The sequence below is a fragment of the Thunnus thynnus genome, chromosome 9 (genome assembly GCF_963924715.1).
Source record: "Thunnus thynnus chromosome 9, fThuThy2.1, whole genome shotgun sequence".
NCBI lineage: Eukaryota > Metazoa > Chordata > Actinopteri > Scombriformes > Scombridae > Thunnus > Thunnus thynnus.
The window spans coordinates 425081-447309 of NC_089525.1; the positions used below are offsets into that span (position 1 = coordinate 425081).

The 22229-nt window shown below is 40.5% G+C and overlaps 1 protein-coding gene across 4 annotated transcripts in view; it reads left to right on the forward strand.

Moving 5' to 3' along the window:
• Positions 1-22229, forward strand: part of LOC137188871 (storkhead-box protein 2-like) — a 147991-nt gene that overhangs the window by 105592 nt on the left and 20170 nt on the right. For 3 of the 4 annotated variants that reach the window (XM_067598453.1, XM_067598452.1, XM_067598454.1), the window contains exons 2-3: positions 905-1057; positions 16438-18838. In XM_067598453.1, the coding sequence (XP_067454554.1) occupies positions 905-1057; positions 16438-18838 (2554 nt within the window). Of the gene's footprint in view, positions 1-904; positions 1058-16437; positions 18839-19838; positions 19987-22229 lie in introns of all 4 variants that reach the window. The other variant, XR_010929542.1, reaches the window with a different exon arrangement.

The window sequence follows — 22229 nt, forward strand, 5'->3', positions numbered from 1 at the left end:
TCAGCTGTTGAAAATAGGTCCCAACAAAAGCACCAGTTCCTCCTGTTAGAGAAAAATTTTCTAAAAACTACAGTGGCCAGCTGTTTAAGAAAATTACAGAGCCTTTAAAAATGAAACTGAAAAGTAGAAAGTATTTAGAGATGGACATATTGTTGGATTTGATGTTTTCAGGAAAAATATAGAATAACACCAGACTTATTCTTTAGGTCAAGTCCTACATTGGCTCCACATATTTCTGTGATAAAGACTTTTCATAGATGAAAATTAACAAATCATAGCCACCTAAATGGACACATATGTGTGTGTGTGTGTGTTTTTGTGTGTGTGTGTGTGTGCTTGTGTGTGTATCTGTGCAGTCACAGCTTAATCCAGTGCACAAATAGCCACTGTGTGGTGTTGATTTTCTGTGTGGCATCATGTGGCATGTGGTGAAACTCTCTTTTGGTGTAAATAGTTGAATGATATTACATTTGAGACAATTTCATATTTGAATCTGTGTTGGAAGCAATTTTAGGAGCAGCTGAGCATCTCTCTTATTATATAATGTGCCTTAGTGTCTCCCAGGCAAGGTGTAGCAATGTTCATATTTATGTTTAAATGTGTTGTCAGCATATGAACTTGTATGTGCGATTTGATTTACTTTTTAAATTTTGGGAGGGACATTCTATGTGTTAATTGGATAGTCAGTAGTGTGAAGTCAGGAGATGAGGGAAGAGAGAAATAGGGAATAACATACAATAAAGGTCTCCGGCCTGACACCTGGACAGCCAGGACATTTTGTATGTTTGTGAGAGGTAGATCTGGGACCTTACTATGCCTGGTGTTCATATTGTCCTACTGGCTCAGGTTATAGGAGATCATAATCCAGTATCTCCCAAAGTCACTGATTTGTCTCTTTCCACAGGTGATGTGTCACCCATCAGTATGTCCCCCATCAGCCAATCGCAGTTCATCCCCCTGGGAGAGGTATTGCTATTGGCTATCTCTGCTATGAACTCTGCCCATAAGCCTGTCACTCAGGAGGCCCTAACTGAACACCTGCAGACATGTTTTCCAGGTAACACCAGCTCTGCATCAGTCAACACCCAACGCATTTATAGGTTAAAATAAAAACTGAGATTAAAAAAAACAACTAGTGTAATCAAATTAATTAATTGTCATTGCCTCTTTATATCTTCAGTGCATTTTAAAATGTACTTATCTTTTTTGTTGGATTGTACTCTGATTTTTGTGAGACTGTACTTGACTACATTTCAAAGGGAAATATTGTACCTTATACTTCACTGCACGTACCTTTTTGCTGTAGTTAGATGCAGATTAAATGTTAGGTCTTTAAACATAAGGTGGTGTTTATGTTTTAAGGCCTAAAAGTTTTTAACTAAAATATCTTGGACCTTGTGTGCAAAGGCTATAAGACAGATAGCCACTCAGACCCCCCACAATATTCAAATACTGCTTACATATCAATACATCAATAATGTAATACTTCAGAAGGAAACCTGTCTTCACAGTGAATACTTAATTATATATATAATATTTATTTTTTTTTCATTTTACTGCCAATATTTCTTACTTAAATACAATTTTGTTGAAAAATCTGTTGTTGGTCTGGGAAATAAGTGGAAAGCCAAGTCTGTCTTCTGTGTTTTTACCTGGCTGTGGAGAGCTTCACCCCGAGGGTGTAACATGTTAGCATGTGAGTGAGACACAAGTGAGGGGAGCAAGGAGGCACATTAGCCAAATGGAAGGCACCCCAAGCAGTAGAGTTGCTAGCTCAGCAACTCAAGGAGTGATTCCGCCTGCAAACACCACCAGTTGTGCTCGCTACAGGGACTGGCATGCCCCTGTGCCCCTCCACGTTTCATGCTTAGGCCTTTTGCCACAGCACAAGAGGTAGTGCTGCCTGTGGTCAGAAAATTACCACTTATCGCTCAGTCACACACATTATCATACATACTGTATGTTATATATTTATATTTCAGTAAGTGAAACTGACCATTTCTAACAAATTTTTCTGAAGTTAGATTTGACTCTTTGTAGCTGGCCATTTTCAATATTTTTCTTATTGTCAACAAATCTTATGTGCAGAGCCAAACCAACAATGAATTGATCCTACTAACAAGTACTGTGTGTGTATCCAAAGCCTGACATACAGTCCAGATTTTGGGCAGTTACTCATTTTTTGTTCTTCAGGCTCTGCGCTTCAGCTCTTTCAATATGAAATTGAATGGATGCTACTTTAAAGTGCCAAGTCTCAGCCAATATTGAAGAAATAAGTGGAATATATATTAAATATAGCCCTTTTAAACATAGTGCCCAAAGTTCAAAGGTTCAAAAGTAATTGGATACTTGGCTACTACATGTTTCTTGGGCAGCTGTGTGTCATTCCAATGTTAGTTCTTGAGCAAGCAAGCTCACATTGAGAGTTGAGAGTTGCCATTTAGATTGAGGTGGAGTTGTTGTCAATATGAGGAGTAGAGAGGTGAACATGCAAGAGAAAAAGATGATGATAAGACAAAAATCTATCAAAGATATTAAAGGTAGTTGGTTTGCCAAAATCAACAGTTGGGTACATTCTAAAGAAGCAGGTGAACACAGGAAAACTAGAAAATGGCAAGACTGAGGAGCATGAGTCTTGTGGATGAGCGGAAAATCATTTACATGGTGAAGGAAAAGCCTTTTATAACTGCACAGCAAGTCAGGAATAGTCTCCAGGATGTAGGCGTACATGTTTCTTTGTCAATGATCAAGAGAAGACTTCATGACCAGAACCTCAGAGGATTCACCACAAGATGCAAACCCCTGGTAAGCCTCAAAATCAGAAAGACAGGCTGCAGTTCATAAAAATATAGAAAAAGAAAGTGGTAGAGTTCTGAAACAAAGTTCTACAGACTGATGAAACAAAAATCAATCTCTATCAAAATGATCTGTCAAACATGGTGCTTCTGTTGTGGCTTGGGCATGTATGGCTGCCAATGGAACTGGCATAGGCCTACTGGCATTTATTGATGAGTTCACTGCTGACAGATGCAACAGGATGAATGCAGAGGTATACAGGAGCATTCTGTGTGCTTGCATTCACTGTTTCCCTTCAACCAATAAAATTAGGCTAGCCCACTCCTAGAAGAGAATATTGGCTGCTTGATTTGACTTCCATTTCAAATGTCCAGAAATTGTAAATCTATTGTGGGAACCCTGAGTGATAAGAAATTTGGAAATTGGACTTAAAATATATTGCTCCACATTTGAACTTTTTTCCTCTTATTTTGATGACTCATAGGAATTGAGTGGAGGCTAAACTTTGGACATACATAATTATGAGTGAAATGTGACTGAACCTTAGTATTGTCAGTGTTTGTCAGTAAGATTTAGAAGTGGCAGATACTGCTCCTCACCACAATCTGGTTTAGGGCTGCAACTAATGATTAGTTTCATCGTTTGTTAATCTGTCAATTAATTTTACAATTAATCAATCATTCGTTTGGTTTAAAATGTCAGAAAATAGAAAAAAATTCTATTATAGTTTCCCAATGCCCAAGTGATGTTTTGAAATGCCCAACCACTACACATCCAGCCAGAGAAGATTTTGATTTTTTTCTAAATAAGTTAAACAATCGATCAAAATAGTTGCTAACTCATTTTCTGTCAATCAACTGATCAATATTCAATTGTTATGTTCAAAGTGCACCACTTTTCAATAAATTCATAGATATGGAGACAAGAATACTTTAATGGAGATTATGGGCCCTATCTTACGCCCGGCGCAGAGCGGCGCTAAGCGCAGTGCAAGTCTCTTTGCTATTTTAAGACCGACACAGTTGTCATTTTCCTGTCCAGCACCCACGTTGTTAAAATAGCAATGGCACTTGCACCCATCAGTGCGCCCATGGGCGTGTCAGTCTAAAAGTAAGGTGTGGTCAGGCGCATTGGTGGCATATTGCTATCTTGAGGCAGCAGAGAGTGATTGCGCCATTGAACAACAAAAACCTGGTCTAAAGTCAATGGCGCAATGTTTAACTGTTATTTTAAGGGCGCATTATCAGGACAGTAATATGCACCTACAGAGGAGGGTGCACAACATACACTCTGCTTGTTACACACACAGGACGCGCAGCAGCGCACAAACATGCAAAAGGTAACAAAAGGATTACAATGTGAAAGATTATTATTGTGTATATTAATATATTTTAAAAAATACATGTCATAATGCTTAGTCATAGTATTTATCAGAATTAACTAATTGCAGTAATGACGGATTAAATTGTTTAATTATTTGACCAAATTGTGATCAGGTTTCCATACTTTCAGCAATTAAAACCCTGCTGATTTGACCTGTTATTCCATGACTGAACAAAATGATTGTAAAGAAACCTTTTCAAAAACCAAACGAAGATAAATTTGCAACAAATTAATGAACAGGATCTTAAACTGGTGGTCTGTGGCTGACCACAGGAGGGTCCAGGAGCAGCAGAGGCCAGTGTGCTCCTTATGGATTGTGCGCTTTCCCTTTGCGCACAAGCAGATCCGTTTCCTCTGCAGAGAAGCGCTCCTTCTCACTACTTGGCAAATGCGCCGTCATAATAGCAATCCGCCAAGGTGCAAGCGCACCTGGCTCATAAAGGGAATGGGAGATGACACTGTGATTGGTTTATTGCATGTTGCGCCGAAAACACATCCATGATTAATTAGGAGATTATGGACAACCCCTTTGAACCATGTGCCTGGCGCATCGACCAATTTTCCACCAATAAAATAGCAAAAGTGGATTTGGACACACCCTAAATGCACTTGCACCATGCGCTTCAGACCATTCGCTTTAGATCGTTAAAATAGGGCCCAAAGTATGTGAGAACTGGATGTTCTATATTTTACTAATGATTCACCTGTTGGCTGGCTGCTGCTTTGAAACCAGGTTTCCAAATAACTACCTTCCTTTGCTGCCTCCCTCAGCTCTTTCTCCTCTGTCTCTGGTTGCCTCTTTGAAGAAGGTATTGTCACTGTAATGTGTAACACTTCATATGGACATTATATTATGAACATTATATACTAAACATGCTTCCAGATAAAAATCAAATAACATAGCTAGCCTACACTACACTGACTATAATGCACTTAACGTTAGCACTGCAAGGATTTTCCGGATCAGCATTACTATGAAGCTATGTGTAATTGTTATATAAGGCAATAATGTATACCTCCCAGCAATGCAATCTATATACAAAAGGGTTCTATTTTAATGGCATTTATTATCATAAGCGTTTTCAGTATTAATATTCCATTATGACTGCTGTACTTCAAAGTATATTTTTCCTCCAGGAATTCTTTTCATGTTAGTCTTCATTTTTGATCAGGCAAAAAATGGTTTATCTCACATTCCATGGTGGGTCTAGTCTTACCTTTTTAGATTGCATCCTTTGAAGTATAACTATTACACATGTTTACATTTGAGATGTTGCTGAAATTATGTATTGTTGAGGCTGACTTAACACACACACACACACACACACACACACACACACACACGCACACACATTTAGTCTGTTGGTGTGTGTGTCAGTTAGCTCTGGGTTTCCCTCTTCAGACAACTTGCATCATGTCACCAAAGCAACTACACTTATATGATGTAATGACAGGCAACACACTCACACACAGCTGTCTGCCCAGCTGCTATGCAGTCTATCAATGGGTTTATAATAGTTTTTCATTTTATAGTTCAGTGATCTCCTCTGACTGATTTTGAGGTATAATTTCTCCCATTTGGGACAATTCCATCATAATTATTTTCACTGATGTGATCCATCTGATGCTGCCATTGCTGACTTTGGATAAAGCCTACCTGTTTTTCCAGGTGATATTTTCACTGAGAAATATAATTTCTGTCAACCAGTCAGCTTTATGCTTCAACCCACTATTTTTTCCATTATGATTGTCCTAATTTAACCTTACTCAATATTTTTTTAAGATTGTTTTTTTTGGCATTTTTGCCTTGAAACTACAGAGAGACAGGAAACAGGGTAAGATAGAGGGGTATGACATCCAATAAAGCTTGCAGACCCAAGTTTACCGTAGCCAATTCAAATAAGATGGTTACATTCCCATTCTTAGTTCAACATTTTGGGAAACATGCTGATGTGATATTGATATCAGTCTAATGTCAGTGCATTAGGAATAGACATAACAGGGTGTATGGTGCCGAAACAATTTCTTGACACAGGTGCTGTGCTGTGATGTAGTTTCCTGAAGTCTTTGGTTTTGGTTTGGTGCCATCGTGCCTGTGGACACATAAAGGGGTTCCCTTTACCTTACCGACATTGAGTAATGACATTTTGGAACATCCTAGATGTCATCAGAACTATATATATATATATATATATATATATATATGTATATGTATGTATGTATGTGTGTATATATATATATATATATATATATATATATATATATATATATATATATATATATATATATATATATATATATATATATATGTATATATATATATATATATATATATGTATATATGTATGTATGTATGTATGTATGTATGTATGTATATGTATATATATATATGTATATATGTGTGTGTGTGTGTGTGTGTGTGTGTGTGTATATATATATATATGTGTATATATATATGTAGACACACACACACATATAAACACTGTATATATTAATTCTCTTTGCAAATGTAATATTGTAATGATCAATAATATTGTAAGCATGTTGTTAGCCGTATTTAAATACTGTTGAGCAATATGGCTAGCTATGTTACTCAATAATATAACATTTATAAAGTCCATTAGACCACATTTTTCTGTAGCACAATGTATACATTTATTCAGTGTCAAATCAATAGGAAATACAAATTCAGTAAATACAAAATAATACAATGAAGATGACCCACTCAATTAACAGTACCAGAAAGACTTGAGTCATCAGTTGGATGCAAAATGATTTATTGAGAAAGTTTTGATGCAGACTCAATCAATCAATCAATCTTTATTTATATAGCGCCATATCACAACAGAAGTCATCTCAAGGCACTTTTCACATAGAGCAGGTCAAGACCGTACTCTTTAATTTACAGAGACTGGGGACTCCACTACCTTCGTGGTCCCAGGCTGATCACACTGTACTTGCTCCATGGAGGGTGATGCTGGTGAGGTGCCTGGGAGATGAACAACACTGTGGAGGACAGAAAGGGCTACTTTATGAATGCAAATGGCAAGATAGTGACCCTAAAACATGGGCAATATTCAGATGAATGAGATCAAGTGGGATGTAGGAGAAGAAACAAGACCTAAGTGAAAAGCACAAATGAGTCTGACTCTGTCACTAAATTTGAATAATACATTACAACAGCAATGTATAGTAACATTACAGAGATTTTAGGGGTCTTCCCTCCCCCCAATATCTGTGGTCTTGTTGAGCAAGATTTTTACTGCAGTCTCTACATCACAGTTGGATGGATGCTTTTAGTCACACCATCTGTGTGAGAGGGGAAAAAACGGAGTTAATATACAAACTATTTTGGTTCAGCATATTTCTGCTCAGTCAGCCTGGTGAAGGCAGTTTGTCCGGCCGCTCTTCTCTCAGCTCCACAGGAGCTGCAGCTGACAGGTGGCTGCTTCTGTGGACAGAGACGCTGAGCACAGACGCAAACTGCCTTCACCAGGCTGACTGACAGCAGAATAAGCTGTCGCAAATTTTTTCGCAAATTTGTGTTTCTGTTGAAAATTTGTATCGCTGCCGGTGTGGATAGTTTTGATGCAAACTATTTGCAGGCGAATATTTCACATTTTCGTGTTGTTTATTCATCACGCCCCCAGTGTGTAAAGGCCTTTAGTTCAGGTTAATTTTCCTGATCCCATCTGAACAAACCATTACAGAATACTTTTTTGATTACAACTGGGGCGGCTGTGGCCCAGGAGGCAGAGCGGATAAAGTTTAGGGGCCAAAGGCCCCATGGACCCCCTTCTTCAGGCCCACTTGTTATTGTGTGCTCAACATTAAGAATCTATAATAATGCCATAGATATCGATCTTATCATCTCACTCTCAAAAAGAAAGCAACTAAGTGTATCTCACAAAACGTATTTAAGTTAAGTCAGTTAAGTCTGTACAGACTATTCTGTTAAGTCTGTATTTGGGCAAAAGTGCAATTACTCTAATAGCAAGTACATTAGCTGCACTTCCTTACACAGCGTCCAAAATTTAAATCTGTCTGGAAACAGTTCTTCCCAACTTTCAGTAATAAACATCGACAGTATAAATAGTCAGACAATGAAAAACTAAAAATTGCACCTGGGGAAATGAAAAACAGTTGTGTTCTTGCACGTCAGTTTGTCCCTGCCTGCCAAATATTATTTGTATATATACTGTACATATATTTGTTTTAATGGTTATTTTATTATTTATTTATATTTTTTATTACTAATCTCAATAATATTATTTTTACATTTAATTTAAAACAATTATGTGTTGGCTATATTATTCTTATTATTGGTGTTCATTGGTAACTCAGAAACAACCATGCATAATGGCACATAGACATAAGTGACAAATTAAAGGAAAAACTGGTACAGGTCTGAATGCTTGACCCTACAGTGAGGGGATCAAGTTATGCTTATATGTGGCTCTGTTATGCTTTGGAGGGCATTTTGCTGGCATGGTTTGGGTCCACTTGTCTTCTTAGAGGTAAGGGTGACTACAAATCAATACAAAGTTGTTCACCTTTATCCTATGATGAAGCATTTCTATCCTGATGGGAGTGGTCTCTTCCAGGATGACAATGCCCCAATTCACAGGGCACGAGGGGTCACTGAATGGTTTGATGAGTATGAAAATGATGTGAATCATATGCTATGGCCTTCACAGTCACCAGATCTCAACCTAATTGAATACCTAAGGGAGATTTTGTAATGACGTGTTAGATAGCGCTCTCCACTACCATCATCAAAACACCAAATGAGGGAATATCTTTTTCAAGATTGGTGTTCATCCCTCCAGAAGAGTTCCAGAGACTTGTAGAATCAATGCCAAGGCTGAGGAACAGTCATTTCTGTACTGAGCTGTAGGTATTCTCTGTACAAGATTCTGGGCCCTATTTTAACCGTGCAAGTGCAACGACGAAGCACAATGTAGTACGTCTTAGGCACACAGTGTGGGTGTCTTCGTGGGCACCTGTTGTTTTGGTTTATGTATGTGTAGCAGCACAACGTCCAAAAGGGCTGGGTGAAGATAAATATAGATCAGCGAGTGTGGTGATTATTAAATACTCTCTAGGCTCTTTAGGCTACGGTGTGCCTAAAAAACCAGAATAATCAAGTCGTAGCCAACCAGCCTGATGTGTGTAGAGGTGTGTGTGTGTGTGTGTTTTGTGGCAGCTTGATGCTGTTTTCAGGTGACTTAATGAAGGTAACACAGTGAATGACCATGCGTAATGGCACTGCGCTCTGGCATGGCACCTCTGATAGGAGGCTGCAGATTTATCAACATATCTGTGTTATTTTCTGTGCCTGTTTTGGTTTGATTGAGAGTGTTTGATTGAAATAACTTTATATTTCAAGCATTAATCCGTTATTGCAGCATGTTTGCAGAAAGTATTTAGTTTGCCCTTATTGATAAAATCACTAAAGCAGCAGCAGATTGATGTTGCAACAGAAAACACCTGGGACCAAGTTTCAACCAAAATACAACAACTTGCTCAGCAATGCTTCATTTGAATGAAGGTCCAACCTGTTATTTCTTATCCTCCCACCTGTGCACTGTGCGCTGGTCACCAAAATAAACAGTCGGAGTGATTGCGTGATTGAGTGATTGCGCTGGTCGTTGCACCTTGAAAATGGGGCCCTTTCACCAATGGCTGTTCCGACCACGTTTTTATGATACAATATTTATTTTCAGTTCCCTCATTATACAACTTACATTGCACACCTCAAGACTGCATTAAAATAAATATAGCAATGTTTGTTCCCCTATAATATTTTCTAAGTGGTCATATTGTATTTTTTATCATATCTATAGAGAGAGGATGTCAGTGTGAATATGTTGTGGTAGGATGGTCTGGACATGATTTAGACAGATAGTAATTAACTTCTGCATCAACAAAATACAACAAAATAAAAGTTTTCCACCAACAGCAGCACTTCAGAGGTGTGGTTCACCTGCAAAACATTCTGCAAAACATGAAACAGATGCAAAACTCTGCTTGCATTGTTCACTGCTGCTGCTTCATATCATTACCTGAAAATACTGATGTGGTGCAAAAAAATGCCTTTTTGATATATTTTGTGTGAACATCTGGACTTATTGTGGATAACTGTTAATCAAAATGCCAGGATTTGCCTGGGTTAGGATATCAATTATTTTACTTTACAGGGGAAGTATTATGCTTTTCCTTATTTTCAGACATATATATAATGTCACAATGTCGGATGTTCATGTTAAAAGTGGCCGACGTGTCAAATAAAGAGGTAAATGTATGTAGCAGCAATCCCTGTAAGCAGAAAGCCCTGGCTTCAGACTGCACTGAAAGTTCGGTTTCCAATGTTTTTTTTCAACTTTCAGCCCGAGCTGACATCAGTTTGTGATGGATTTCTTTATATGGACATCTGCTACGTGCACAGCGCCTGAGTTCGTTGCTCCGCTCCGGGAGTAGTTAAGCCAAGCCACGATGCCATTACACAGCACAGCAAAGTAAAATAAGTAGTTTATCTGTTGGAGATGTGCTGGTTGTCTGCAGCTCTTCATAAAATATCTCACTATGGCTGTTTCTGCTTGTACCAGTCCTCCCTGTGTTATTTCTAACTGATCCGCTGAACAAATAGCTCCATATGTTGTTGTTTCGACCGGTTGTTAGCGCTGCTAACGAAGCTCTGCTAAGTCAGTGAGGAACACATTTTTACTTCCTGTAAATTCTTCACAATAAAAGTCTCTCCTTAGTTAGTCATTTAAAAGCTTTTAATTTGAAGCAGTAAAGCAGGAAATGTTTAGTTTGCAATGATGATAAAGTTATACAACTCTGATATGTAAAGCTGGCCAATCAGAACAGAGTGGGCTCATCTGGAGGGGGGTCTTAAAGAGACAGGAGCTAAAACAGAGTGTAAGAGAAACTGTGTATATTGAGGGACTGCATAAAGGGCCAGTATAAGATAAATAGGGAGTTTTTTTTTTTAACTTTGAATCATGTAAAGCTACTCTAGTATATAAAAATTTAGAGCTGAAATGAGCTTAATAGGTCCTCTTTAATTTCAAGGTGTAGATCATTATTTATAATTATAGACTATCTTCTCTTAAAAGCACTGACTCACTGACTACTACATGACTCAAGTTGTAGACGCACCTGTGCATACACAGGCACTCTGTACTGCACACATGGTATTATAAATATCCTAGTTATGAATGATCCTGTTGTGGATTATATTATGATGTTTTCATGGAACAGGAGTAACCTGGTCATTCATACATGATTCGTACACAGGGGCGTGAGCAAATGAACCATGGCGTAGCAAAATAAGTGGCAGCCGGTAGGTAAATGAGCAGCAGAGTTTCAGCCCCCAATGCGTATAGTCTCTTCTAAAAGATGTTTGTCAGCAGTGACTTTTTTATGTAAGGGGTGCATTGGATGTCATTGTGATAGAATTTTAAAAGTAGATTGGGCATCTGAAATAAATTACAAAATATTTCTTCCTTTTCCTCTATGGTTCCCCTCCAGCTGGTGCCCAAAAAACATCCCTGTTTGTTAGTTAGATAAGAACACTTTAGTAGAGAAGCTAATGTGGGTTGTTGGCTGGACCACAACAGCAGGGCCAGCCCTATTGTAATGGTATGACTGGTTGCTTGGGGTGCCAGTTAGGTCAGCGCCTAACAATATTTTCCTTAGGTTTGTGAGTCAGTGGGCCCTATCTTATGCCCAGCCCAAAGCAGTGCCAAGTGCAACACAAGTGTCTTCGCTAGTTTAAGACCAATGCAGTTGTCACTTTCCCGTCGAGCGACTATGTTGTTTAAATAGCAAATGGACTTGCACCCGTCTGAGTGCCCATGGGCGTGTTGGTCTGGAGGTGTGGTCAGACGCATTGTTGGCACATTGCTATCTTGAGGCAGCAGTAAGCAACTGCACGACTGACCAACAAAAACCTGATCTGAAGTCAATGGCGCAGCGTTTTACTGCACAACACAGGTGCACAACACGCATATACTCTGCTTGTTACACACACACGGACGTGCAGCAGCGTACAGACATTCAAACGATGACAAATAAAATGATTACAATGTGAGAGATTATTATTGTGTATATCAACATATTTTAAAAAATACATGTAATAATGGTTAGTCATAATATTTATCAGAATGAACTATTCGCAGTAATGATGGATGAAATTGTCTAATTATTTGACCAAATCGTGGCAATACACATAGATAGATGGACAACAACGGATCAAACACAGATCGACGTTCCAGCTGCATCAATACATGAGGACACGAGGAACACATGAGGAAATAAATAAGGTGAAAACAATTATTAAACTAAAGAAGGAAATAAATCTGGACAGTTTCTACCTGCTGCCAGCAGCAGGATCAGCACTGGAGAGCTGATCAAGTCCTGGCAACTGTTTTGATGATTCTTTACATGATTAAAATAAATGATTTATTTTAAATGTAGCTGTTATATCAGTTTAGTGTGGGGCAGCTGACCTGCAGGTGCACTTGATTTGACTGTAACTGCAATAACCTGGTGGAGATAAGCCTCCTGAATTTGCGCCCAAAATGCTGTCAAAACTTTAATTTACAATTTCCACCACAGCATCCTTAACCGGGAAAGAGGCAGAAAAAAGCCTCATAGAGGCATGAGGGAGTTAAAGCACAGTTAAAACACTCAAATAAAAATCACTGACAGAACACTTAGTACAGTGAAAAACGAGACATCTGAAAAACGAGGGAGACTTAATAATAATTGGAATAGTTATAATTTGAAGTAAAATCACTTCTCTTTCAAATGAAACATCCCAACATATGAGTGAAAAGTATTATTAGTGGTATTAAACTGCATTTATAACCTTTTTTCTGACTCAAATGTAGCTTAACCTTTTCAAGTGATATGCTACTTGAGTACACTTAAACAACCAATATCACTAGGTACACTACAGAAAATTGCAGATGAACATTTAATATCCAGGAATTCACATTATAGACATTACCACTATCCCTGTAACAAATTGGCCACAATTTCACACATTGACCATACAGGATTGGTCCAGCCATATACTAGCTTTTGACCTAGTCTTGTTGTTAAGGGTCTGTGGCTCTTGTGTTGTGTAGCAGGATGCTGTTTGGCTTTCTGTGTGATCATCTGCATCTGATTACAGTACAGCTTTATGCAAATATGGTTTAAAATGAGGCCATTTGATTGGCTGTACGGAGCCAAGTTCTGTATCTACGAAGATGAAGAACTGACAGTATTCTGACAAATTAATGCTAAAAACTACACGGGGTCATCATTAAACCAAAAAATAGAAAATATGAATTTCTCCCTTTCCATCTGAAAAATATTTGGTGGTGAGGATGAAGGGCTACTTGAGCTTATCTGACAGGACTGTGGAGGTACATGTGACTTGGCCTAGAAAAACACCTACTTCAGAATGTGAGATAAACTGAGGCTGTCCTACACTCTACGTGCACCATGCCAACATGTGACATATGTTGAGTTTATAGGATAATTCTGGTTTATGAAGGCAAACGATAAAATGATCACCCAAACTTTTTGATGTAAACTTCCATTACAGTTCACCAATCCACTTCCTGCTTCAACTTTGACCTACTGTACTTTTTAGATCATTGGCAGCATTTCAGGTGCACTGACTTCAGTTTTACAGGCAAGTAAAATCAGTAGCTGTTCATTGCACCAACCACTTTCAGTATACCAACCAGTGTGGACCTGGAACTCTTTATCACCAATTAATGTGTAGAATTGATCCCACTCTTGTCTTATCATTAATAGAAGATGTCTGCTACAAGTTTTCCCTTCCTGTCAGTATATTTAGAGCAGACAGTGATCAGCTTTATGTCTTCATGTCCTGAATCAGGTATAGCAGCTCTCAGACATAGCATCCTCCTGTCTCCACCTCCTTTCCTCTGCTCGGCCTTGTTATCAAAAACAAGATGAAGAGAAAAAGAGATGGACACACACTGTGTATGTTTGTCTGTGTGAGTGAGTGAGTGTGTGTGTGTGTGTGTGTGTGTGTGTGTGTGTGTGTGTGTGTGTGTGTGTGTGTGTGTGTGTGTGTGTGTGTGTGTGTGTGTGTGTGCATGTGTCTGTCTGTCTGCATGGTGTTGCATCATTCTGGCTGGGCTGAAAGGCTGCTATGATGTAACTGGCTGTAATACCTCCAGACTGACAGTGGGAGAAGCAGAGGATAAATGAGAAAGAGAACAAAAATGGGAGGATGGCTGAAGAGTAAAATTAAATGACTGCACACATGGTCATCTGTCATTCACAACTTCACCTGAGGATTCCTATTATAGTTTTATGCAGTTAATTGATAGTGGTTTTACTTTTCATAACTGGATGATTATTTTTCAAATGTTTATAAAATGTTTAATAATGTAATTTTTTAATATTTGTGGGGCATGTTATACCTATATTAAAAGCAACAGTGGATAGATGACAGGAAGCTAAGCGAGAGAGAGGGAAATGGGAGGCGACATGCAACAAGTGCAACTCTGTGGACAGAGTTATACATATGAGAAGAAAGGAAACATACAGTATACAGCCACACCTGCTGCCCAGTAGTAATACATATTCAAATACACAAATAAGCACCCTTTGACAGATAATCAGTGACTACTTAAAAATATCCATTATTGATTTAACAAACTTTGCAAGACCGGTTGACTCCTTTATATTTGTAGTATTTCATATTTTTTTCAAATTCGACCTTGCTGGTATTGACCCTGTAGTATCTTTTTTTATTAGACAGCTTTTCAGTAAAAACGGTCTGTAATAGCTCATTGGGCCATATTGCATGATATTTATTGAAAAATTGGTGGTTGTGCATGTTGTGGCAGGAGGTCCAGATGAAAAAAGCTGATCTGAAGGGTTTCAGACAGATTATGTGGAAGCTATTGTGAAAAAACTGTAACACCTTATTAAGCCACACTACATGATTTTAATCTAAAAAAATAGGGAGTGTGCATGTAATGTGCATGTTCGAGATCACCCAGTGCAACGGTGTGACTCACTGATGTGTTTTTAATAGTTTTTGGACAATAACGGAGGTCTGAGGTCTATGGCACAGAGGAATAAGATATATTAGGCTTTGGATACACACACAATACTTGTAAGTAGATCAGTTTATTGATGGTTTGGCTCTGCACATGAGATTTGATGAAAAAACAAAAAATGTAGAAAATCACCACCCTCATCATTTAAATAACTAGGTTACTGAGAGAAACCAGGTTAATGTGAGTTAAGGTTATCAGGGAATGAGTTTACATGAACTGTAGTAACCTGATGCAGCAGATCAGTAACCAGATTTCTCCTCCCCAACCTTATTTTGGAAGTGTGGCTTAATGTTGTTTTTTTTTGGTGTGTTTGTATGTGTGTGTCAGAGTAACGGATGCAAATTTTAAGCAATTTTTGAATTTATTTTCATTTTGCTTTATTTTGTCCTCTTTCATATCGAATTAAGCCAAAGTGTGTCCATATGACTTCTTTTTTGTGTACCAGTTTGTCCTCATCTGCATGCCTCCCTAACACAGGCCTCAGGTGGGATGTAAACACAGAGCAGGAGAAAAGATTGCAGTTTATGAAGAGAGCCCCTGGGTTTGGACTACATGTTTTCCTTAATACTGCAAAACCTGTACACCAACCTTTGTTTATGTAAAAGCAGATTCTGCCTCCCCTTGTTTTCCCCAATCACAGATATTGGCAGAATTTCAGTCTCATTATTACTGGATCTGGATCTGGATTCTGATCTGTTGCTATGTTATGAACCATCCAAACCTCTCAGATCATCTTGAACAAGTCCGCTTTCTGTCCCTAGAGTCAAAACTAAACATGAAGCAGCGTTCACTTTTTATGCACCAGATAGCTGGAACAAACTCCCAGAAAACTGCAGGTCTGCTGCAACTTTTCTTTTCAACTATTCTGTTTGCTGTTGCCTTTTATTAAATCAAATAATTATTCTAATTTCTTGCACTGCACTATAACTTTTATTCTTGTATTTTATGTCTTATTCTATTTTAGGTTGTTTTTATTTTCTATTCTATTTCTATTCTATTTTCTATTCTATTGCTCTTTAATGACTGTTTTTACACATAATCATAACCTAGAAAAATAATCTCCTTAGGTGTGTGTTCTTGAGAAGAAACCTCATGAAGAGAATCTATTGTGCATCTATGTGAAATATCACTACTTCTTGTGTCCGATTTTGCTCAGGTGTTCCCACTCCAACGGAGGAGGTTCTGCACCACACGCTAAGCATGCTGGTCCGTGAGCGGAAGATCTACCCAACTCCTGATGGATATTTTATTGTAACCCCTCAGACTTACTTCATCACTCCGAGCCTAATCCGAACCAGTTCCAAGTGGTACCATTTAGACGAGCGTTCTGCTGACCGACACCAACAGCAGCAACATCAGAACCAACAACAGCATCAGCAGACACAGTGCACCTCCCCGCTCTCTGGCACCATCACTCCGTCCACCTCTGGAGGAGTGCAAGATCGAACACACCCAAAATCCAGCCAGAACCACAGCGGGGGTTGCGGAGGAGGTGGGGATTCTTTTTACAACAGTTACCGTGGAGACGACCCCCCTAGCCACCATACCACCCTGCAGCGCAGATCCCCCAAAGACCACCGGGAGGCATACTCATCCCTGCACTCTCCACAAACACCTCCTCAGCAAGCAGGAGGCAACACGGAAAAGAGCCGCAGCACCCTCGGGTTCCCCTTCAAGACGGACACGCTCACCAAGCATCGAGGAGGGGGAGGAGGAGGAGGAGGAGGAGGAACTGGAGAGCTAGAGAAGCAGACAGGTGGAGGAAGTGGTATAGGAAGTCGGAAGTTTGGTTTGAAGCTGTTCCGTCTGAGCTTTAAGAAGGACAAGGCCAAGCAGCTGGCCACCTTCTCTGCACAGTTTCCCCCTGAAGAGTGGCCGCTCCGCGATGAGGAGGCCCCCAGCCAGCTCCCACGCCACGTAGAGATGGAGATCATCCGCAGAATCAACCCTGACCTCACCGTGGAGAACCTGGCCCGGCATACAGCGGTCATGAAGCGTCTCGAAGAAGAGCGTGCTCAGAGGAACAAGGCATCGTCAGCCAATCAGAGCTCCAGGAGTAGGAGAAGTGGGGGCAGACACAGGAAGCAGTCTCAGACCAAACTCAGCCGCTCACATAGCAAGACAAGGGCATCCCGTGGTGAGCCAAGTGACGGTTCCCATCTGGAACTAGCCGACAGGGACTACAGAGCCTACTCGTCATCACTGGCTCGGTCACCAAGGGAGCATGCCCTGGCCATGGAGCGGCAGCGGGCACGGCTTCACCTTGCACATAGCAACCCCAACATCCTTGACTCCTCCCACCTACCAGTCACACCTGAGTGGGATGTGTCTGGAGAACTTGCCAAGCGGCGGACGGAAATGCCTTTCCCTGAGCCAAGCCATGGCCCATCAGCCCACCACTCCAAAGTCCACCGCTCACACTCCCATACGCAAGAGAGGAAGTCCAGGAACGAACGCAGTGACAAGGCCAAGGAACGATCCAGATCCATGGACAATTCTAAAGGACCACTTGGAGCTGGGTTGATGGGACCACCCAATTACTACGAGGACCGGAGCCGTTACTATACTGATGATGGAACCCTGCGAGCCAATCAGAGCTCTTCTCACTACTCTCGTGCCACTCCCCCCTCAGCTAAGCTGCCTGGGAACTCCCTGGGGTTGGATGGTTGCAAGAGCTTAGAGAAGAGCAAGAGCAGGGACAGCCTGCCGGCGTACTCACCCAAACCACTGCCCACCTCTGTCCCTCCCGACGATTACTTCCAATGCTCCAGTTCCTCTGAGGCTGTACTCACAGCAGCAAGCCCACTGGGAACTCTGGGAAAAAGTAGCCATGATGGGTTAAAACTGGGCAGCACTGACAGGCAAACAGACAGACAGACACCCCATCCCCCAGAAACTAAGGAGGACTTGTCAAAGGTGGGACCCAAAGGTGGCAGCCTGCCTCCAATACCTCTCTCTATCCCTGATCCCCCTCTTCCTAATGGACGACCTCCCCACAGTGCCTCCTCTGGTCAGGAGAAACGTAAGGAGATCTTTAGTAAAGACACACTCTTCAAACCTCCTCCTAGCCTCCCTTTGCCTGGATATAACTCCCTGAGAAAACCCCCTGCTCTTGCCTCCTCCTCTCTGTCCTCATCCTGCGATGCACTTGATTCGCAAGAGGCCTTTGATGCTCCCAAACCTCTGGTGGCCACACAGTCTGCTCCCCCACAGGGAAATGAACCCACAACCAGTGCTGCAGAGGCCTCCTTTGACTACTACAATGTTTCAGATGATGATGAACTTGAGGAGGGGGGGACTAAAAGCCGAGTAGAGGATGAGAAGACTGGAGGAGGTGTTGTTGGGATGGGCGGAGGAGGAGCAGGAACAATGCAATGGCTATTGGAAAGAGAGAAGGAGAGGGATCTACAGAGGAGGTTTGAAAGAACCCTCACCTTCCCTGGTGCTAAAGAGAACCTTCCAGAACCCAGTCAGAATCAGCAGTCAGCCCACTCTGCCAGACTGGACAGTATGGACTCAAGCTCTGTCACTGTTGACAGTGGATTCAACTCACCACGGTAAGAACACATACACAAATGCTACACCCATACTCACAATTATTCCTGATAGTCTTTGCACTACATAAGCACGTTTACCACTGATAGTACATTTTTGTCTTTGTAAGCTTTTTATTTCACTTACTTTTTATGGTTTAGTTTTAAGGTAATCTGATGTCTTTTTAGTCCCAGTGACATACATTCATCGGGAAGGCTGCAGGTAAAATTTGCAACAATAGATCATGTCCTTCAAAAAGCATTATCAGTAGCTTTTTAACGTACCAAATCTGAGTCAGTTCATGTGAAATAAGACATAGGTTGTCACACCTATGTCTAAGGCAAGCAACCCTAATGCTTTGATTCCACCGGGCACGGCTGCATCGCGTTACGGCTGCGACGCAGTTTTGTTCTGTCCTCTACATGGCGTCATACCCCACCAGGAGCATTTCAGAAGTGGAGCACTGCCTGAACCTTGCAAAATGATCACACGAGACCTGCAAGGTCACACGGGAATCGTTAGATCACACAATAATCTATGTAACAACCATGGATGTATAAAGAGAACAACAAGGTTACTTTCCCTGTGCGACATTTACTTGCTGATGGTTTGGTCATTTCTCCCTGATTTTTGTGCTTCTACCATAGGTAAGTAGGCTACATAGTTAAATGGTTTCTTTTTTTTTTGTCTGGTTTAATTGTGTATTGCTGTGTTAATTGTTTTTATGTCCTCCATTATTGTGCTGTAGCCTACAGACAAAGTTAATACAGTTAAAAGTCCAGTTATGAACGACATGGATCAAAGATTTGCTGTATTTTAGTTGTTAAAAACATATTCATCCTCATAAGTATTTCATATCTATATTTGACATATAGTGCTTGTTAGTAGGAGGAGAACACTTGCATTTCTTCTCCTACTTGAAAGACTACAGAGGTGGGGTAGAAGGAGCTGGTTTGGGTGCATCCCCTCTACCTAGAAAGGAGATAACAATGGGATTTTTTATTATCTTGTGGCTGAACTGAGGCTGGAGCCAATGCCATCATTAATATTTTCGGATGACTGCAGAGCAGATGGATGAACTTCTGTCCCTCAATGTCCCTGAACTGACCAGACAATCAACAAATTACAGAGCTGCCATCGAACCCAAGCAGAGACTGGCTGTTGAACCGAGGTAAGCAAAATACAAAATAAAAAATACAAAACATTGCAAAATAACAAATATATTAATAACTGTTCAACTTTTTAAAATAGCCAAATTAAGAAAAGAGGCATTTACAATCAAGCATGTTCGGCTCTGTATAACAGGTCAAGACCCCCCAGTTTGGTGGTGTTGAGCTGTGCCTTTTTTATGGTTATGTAAAATGTTCAAAATTGATATTTTGGCTTGTTGCCTCCTGTCCTTGTCCAGTCTGTGCAACATTGGCACAAGGCTCAGTGCAAAGTGGTATGATTCATCCAGCACATCCTCCTTGTGTTTTTTGTAGCACACTGCTGGTGTGTGCATCTGCACTCTTGGGCTACGGGACCTAGAGGGCCTTTCCCTCTCCCCAGATGTTGTGGGTAGAGAAAGTGATGGGGCTGGAGATCCAGATGTGGTCCTCTGTAGTTAGTGTAAAATATCAAGGGTACTGCAACTGAATTGTTCCTCAGATCCAGATATTGATAGAGGGGTACCAGATCTGTCCCTGTCCTCCACATCCACCATTGGTGGATTGCAGAAGTTGCTTTTGAACTATATAAAACAAACAACAGCAAAAACAAAAAGGAAATTAAAGCTGCAAGCAGAGATGAATGGGCCCTTGCACCTTGCATGCGTTGGAGGGAGCAGCAGCTGTGGTAGTGATACTGGAGGGCTGTTGATGCGTCTCTGAATTTTCAGAATCATTGGAAATTGTGTGAATGGGTAAAATATTATTTCCTGTGTGCTGTACATGGCACTGGAGACGACTTATTGGAAATTATGTATACATGTCATGAACTATGTGTCATTTAAGCTTCACTTCCTGTTGTCCATAGACAATACTGCATAAGCGAAATATTGCTGCAGCAACACATTTACCAGAGGGCAACTGACATGGATATTGGACATTGCATGAAGGAGATAACTATCACTTCCTTTGTCCACTATGTGGTGCAAGAGAATGGCCACTAATTATGTCATTTTGCTATATATCTATATCTATATCTATATCTGTGTAGACCCACCATGTAAATTTCATGTAAATTGGATGATGATTTCCTGTTGCCAGTAGGTGGCAATATGACTATGACTCAATATTGACATGTAGATGTGTTCAGTCCTGTACTCTTATCAAACATGTGAAATCTGGGGCAGATTAGACAATGTAAAGTGGACTTACAACAACTTCCTGTTTAATGCCCCAAAATGTTTTGGGCAAAATTCACTGGCATGCCACACCAAGGATGTTCCATGAAATATAAAAAGCTTCACAACTTAGCATCGCAAAGGTCTTTAGATGTAACATACCAAATTTGAAGTCGCTCTGGTTAAACTTTGTTAAAAAAAATACACAGTTTATTCAAAATGGCTGACTTCCTGTTGGATTTAGGGTGTGGCTCCAAGAGGCTCTTTGACTTTGAAATTGTCTAGGGGGCACCCATGAGCCATTTTTCCACACCCATTCCCAAGATCCATATCAGATATAAAGTTTCGCCACTTCTGATGCACCCCTAGCACCTCACAAATATGTTTTATGACCAGAATGATAAGAGCAATGAACCAACCAAATTTCATGAAAATCCAAGCAACTTAATCCCAACCTGGCCATGCATTTGGGGGCACTATGGAGCCCGCTGGCCATGCCTGAGGCCAGTCACTGCAGGGCTTTGCAATTTTCACCAGTTCTGACGTGTGTGCCAATTTTTGTGAGTTTTCAAGCATCCAGAGCCCCTCATAAATGCAAAGGCATACTAGGATAACAATAATAATTGAAGCTGCAAGCAGTGATGATCAGGCCCCCGCACCTTTGCGCACATCAGGGAAGGACTTCGTGCAGCCGAAGGACTTTTATTGCAGGCATGCAGATGTGTTCAGGACCGGGCTCTTATCGGACGTTGCACGAATGACTTACATATCACTTCCTGTGTCCACTACATGGCGCTAGAGAACAACCACTAATTATGCAACATGTTGCTGTATATCATATGTAGACCACACCATGTAAATTTCATGTAAATTGGATGATGTTTGGCCTATAAGGTTGACTGCCTGTTGTCAGTAGGTGGCGCATGTGAAATTTGGGGCAGATTGGACAAAGTCTAGTGGAGTTACAACAACTTCTTGTTTCATGGTGAAACAAGTTTGGTGCATCATCATGTCAAGGGCATTTGATGAAAACTCAAGATTTTGATGTCTTTTCATCACAAAGGTCTTTAGATGACACTGACCAAATT